Source organism: Rhagoletis pomonella, unplaced genomic scaffold (genome assembly GCF_013731165.1).
Source record: "Rhagoletis pomonella isolate Grant_MI unplaced genomic scaffold, Rhpom_1.0 Rhpom_scaffold_00002, whole genome shotgun sequence".
Taxonomy (NCBI): Eukaryota; Metazoa; Arthropoda; class Insecta; order Diptera; family Tephritidae; genus Rhagoletis; species Rhagoletis pomonella.
Genome location: NW_023458556.1, coordinates 57517784 through 57522198, shown reverse-complemented (window position 1 = coordinate 57522198; position 4415 = coordinate 57517784). Strand labels below are relative to the sequence as shown.

Below are 4415 nucleotides of genomic sequence, written 5' to 3'. Positions count from 1 at the left end.
GCTCACATCCATTAGCTCGTGTTCGTGTTCTTTGGCAACAACGATTGAGGCAATATGCTCGACCTCAGCGGGCTCGGCAGTATTTGTGTTGTTGTTAATTAAGTTATTTTCTTTGATTTTGTTGTCTTCAGTCTTTTGTTGCGTCTCAATAGCAGTCGCCGGGTTGACTAAGTTCGCCACGGCGTGGTTTGTTGTGTTGGTTTTTATGTTTACATTTTCGTTGGCATCACTGTTCGCATTTACTTCTTTGACATCTTTTGTGTTATTGTCAATGCTGCTGCTTGTTGTCGTCTCGACCTCGTCAGCATTGTTGTTTAACAAGTTCTTTGTATTTAGCAATGAGACATTGTCCTGTTCGGCCGTGTTTGCTTCATTGCTGGCAATGAGATTCTCATCGGTGGACGGTTCTTTTGTCGCCTGCTTCTTCTCATTCTTGAGCACACCTTGCACTACTTCATTCACTGCCAATTCAATCTCTTCATCCTTGAGCACAGAAGAAGCTTCCTGCAATTCGTCGGCAACCAATTTACAGTGTTGCAGCGCCTCTTCGGAGCTTTGCAGCACTTGTGCCACATGCTCGGTATCGTCGGACGTGCCAGCTGCGATCTTTGCAGTGGCCAGCTCAATTTCTTCCAAATCCTCCGGCTTGAGGTTGAGGGCTTGTGACAATGCTTCTTGACCGCCATTAGGCACCGGCGACTTGGCTGGTGTACTGCTGGTGCTTGCGGCCGTCGACGAGCACGAAGCACTACCGTTGCAGGTCACGGCAACCTCCGGCGACTCGACTATGCTGGTGACTATCACTTCCGATTTAATGTGTTCATTGTATACATCGGATATGTTGGATATTTTCGACTTTGCTGGGTCTTCGGTTGCATTCGCCATAACAGACGCCTCCTTTACCACTTCTGTATCGTTTGCTTTCTCGTCTGGCGAGCAGCCGCAAGTCGTTGTTTCAATCGCGCCACTTGTAGGTGTCTCTTCCTGCGTTGTCGCCTCGATTTCGTCGACCTCGATTTCCTCCTCCACAGGAGGTACATCTTCGAGTGAACCCACCGACTCAGCGTCTTTTAAATGCGCTTCTTGTGCCGCAGGCGCTGGCAGTGCCGCCTGCTGATGATGCGCATGCGTATGCTCTAGCTGTTGTTGCGGTTGTTGATGGTGTTGATGATGTTGCTGCTGCTGCTGCTCCTCACGTTCCCAACCACTGATCGTGCTGATGGGACGCGCTTGGCGCAACGCCGGATCGGTAATATTGTCCGTACGTTGGCGTTCGTAATGTTCGTACATTTGCGCAAATTGTAGTTTGAACTCTTCGTAGGAGACTTTCGAGTGCACGATGGCTAGTGTGTCGACCCACACACGCCATCCACCGTACTCATGTTTGATGGCGTGATGCAAGAGCATACGGAAGAGTGAGTACACCATATCGGAGATTTTCTGCTCCTCTGTATTCTTCGGATGTATGTAAGCCATAGCTATAAGCCACTCTTGCCAAACGGACATCTGGAGTACAGTGCGCCGGTTCTCACGATTGCTATTGCAAAGCAGCGTCATGTCGGAGAGGAAGAGCTTCTTTACTTCGATTAGCGATTCGGTTTGCTTGGATTGACGTATGAGCGTGGCGACGACTTTGAGGATCACTGAAATGAAAGAAGAGGAAGAGGAAAAGCTTTAGGAATGCGGCAAAGAAAAACATACGTAATTAAAAATGGGTCGAATTTAAAGCTAAATATTTTTTTTTTGTTATTTAAAAAAAAAACCATATAAATAAAAGTTGCGAACTTTACATTTGAATCGGTTAATTACCAAAGGGAATAAGTCAGCAGATCGGTTCGTTTAAAGGAGATCTGTTGAACTGCATCAAATTTGCTACCAATATTAAGGACTAAATTCACAGTGTGTAGTTAGCCACTGACCAGAGTTTAACCGTCGATTTTGCTATTCACAACGTTCAGTTAACAAAAGCTAAAACCGGATTGCCCCCATAGTTAAACTCTTGTGAAACTAAAACTCTTTTTTGAGTATTAATTTCTAGAATTTCTACATTTTCAGGCGATATGAATTTTCATAGCTAACGGCTGTAAATTCAAAGTTAAACTCTTGTTGGTGGTGAAGTTAACAATGGTTTAACTAAGCACTTTGAATCCGGCCATAAATATATTCAAATTTCTTGCTATAGTAGTTTCTATGTGCAAGGAGGGTATGGAAACTAAAAACGGGTCTCCTCACTTTTGTCAGTTTTACTAAACGAGCTATACGCACTATATATTCAAAATATTTATAATTGTTTTTGTACGCAGCTAATGTTCTATTTTTGCGAAAACTAATTCCTCATTATTTCGCCTGAAGCAAGCGCAGCAAAAATATTTCTCAATTTATTGCAGCTTAAGTGTAATAACATCACTTTTAATCTTCACATATTTATAAGTTTCGCCTTACATTGCATCATTTTCGTTGCCTCATTACTTCACATTCATTTTGCTAATCCCAAGTAGAGGATTTACAGCGCAGTTTTATGCTCAAGCGAACACACATGCGTGTTGTAGGTTCTTTTATGCATAGCCCCGCAGGAAAAATGAACTTTTTAAAAATCGTTCTAGTTAAAAATCAGGTATCTAAGTACAGCGCTAGGGGCGGTCAGTGTCTTTTCATAACAAGAATGAAAAAAGCAAAGTTATGTATAGACAAAGTAAATAAGCTTGCAAATAATAACTATGGCTCAGATGATAATAGCAGATGTCACATAGTAGATGGTTTTTATGAGAAGTTCTTTTTCTGACAGAAATACAAACGGTTTACCATCGCCATTGCACCTCTAACGATGGCGGCCATGAACAATATCATCTATTTAGCATAACACTGCTGAACTGGAATGAGGCTGATATCTTCTTTGACTAGTTCAACAACTGGTATTAGTCATACATTGGCGCAACGCCAAATACAAAATACCAAATACACGTCAGAAATATCAGAATTTTCAAAGGGTATACCGATTTCCGTGAAACTTCGTGGAATCGTAATTCTATGTGAGAAAAACTTTTCCCTTAAAATTATTTTGAAAAAAAAGTTCAAAATTTTAGAAGATACACTATTTTCAATTTTAACATTCATTAATTTCATAAAATTTGTGATAATTTTGAACTGATATTCGTTGACATTATGAAACTTATGCTGGATTTCTACTGGGCATTAAGTGACAAAAATGACAAATGACAAGGTCGGGAATTATAAAATAATCGTGTCATTACTTTAAAAATATATTCATTAAGTTCCATTCTACATGGCACTTTTTTAAATAGCATAGATTTTTTGTAATATCTATGCCTAGTGAAAATTCGGCATTACAAAAAAAAGTTAAATGTAAAACATGATTTTTGATTAAAAAAAAACAATATTTAGTTAAATAAAATTTTTTTAATTTATTTATCTTGACATACATTTCTGAAACATATTATTTTTTTTTATTAAAACAATCAAAGAAGTATAAGTTCGGGCGAAACCGAGCATTATATACCCGGCGCATATATGTATATATCAAATATCGTCCCTCTAATTTTCTCTTAACTACCCTGCAAAAAATTGTGCGACTAATCTCTAAAGAGAGCATTCTGAGATTACTCTCAATCGGATACAATTGGGCATTAATTAGTCGCAACTAGTCTCATACGGGTACTAATGGGGATCAATTAGTCCCGACTGATCCGTTACGAGATTTAATGATATGGACGCTATTAGTCAATGAAATTCCAAGTGTGGCGTTGGCGCATAGAGAGAATATTCGTTTAACAAATCTGAGCACCCTGGTTCGAATCGCGGCTGGCGCAAATTTTTATTTTTATTTTTTTAAAGTAACTAGTCGCTTTTTGTACCCGTTCGGATATAAAGGGAAACAATTAGTCCCTTCATAGGACATGCTTGAACAAAAGCGAACAGTTTATTCCATATAAATAGATCAAAAGTCGTAGTAGTCCTTTGCGATTGATCCCGGAGTCATCCCGGATTACTCGCATTTTTTGCAGGGTGCCTTTGCATGATAAGTAGGTAGTAGTATTTCTCACGATTTCAAACGCTTTCGATAATATGCTGAGTTATACTTAATGAAATAATTGAACCAAGTTTGGTAGAAATCGATAAAAAAGTTACCGAGACACACCTTGTAGTCATAAACTACTAAAAGTCTATAGCAGTCTAATTTATTGTTAAGAGATTATTGTAACCATAACTTGGAGTAAATTAGCGTCCTCAGTTATTGAAATATCAGAGTTTTCGTACGTCTTACCATTATACGGGAAGCAGAAGTAATTTTTGACCGATTTGAACAATTTTCATCGAATTACTTTTCTGTACCGGGGTTATTATGTGCAGCGAGATTCGTAGAAGTTGATAAATTGGTTACCGAGATATACGCTTGG

General features: G+C 39.3%; 1 protein-coding gene across 1 annotated transcript in view; it reads right to left on the bottom strand.

Annotated features, from left to right (window-relative positions):
• Positions 1 to 4415, bottom strand: part of LOC118753927 (neurobeachin-like) — a gene marked incomplete at its 3' end in the record, with an annotated part of 65347 nt that overhangs the window by 6040 nt on the left and 54892 nt on the right. Inside the window, 1 exon segment of the mRNA XM_036488806.1 lies at positions 64 to 1643. Within this exon segment, the coding sequence (XP_036344699.1) occupies positions 64 to 1643 (1580 nt within the window).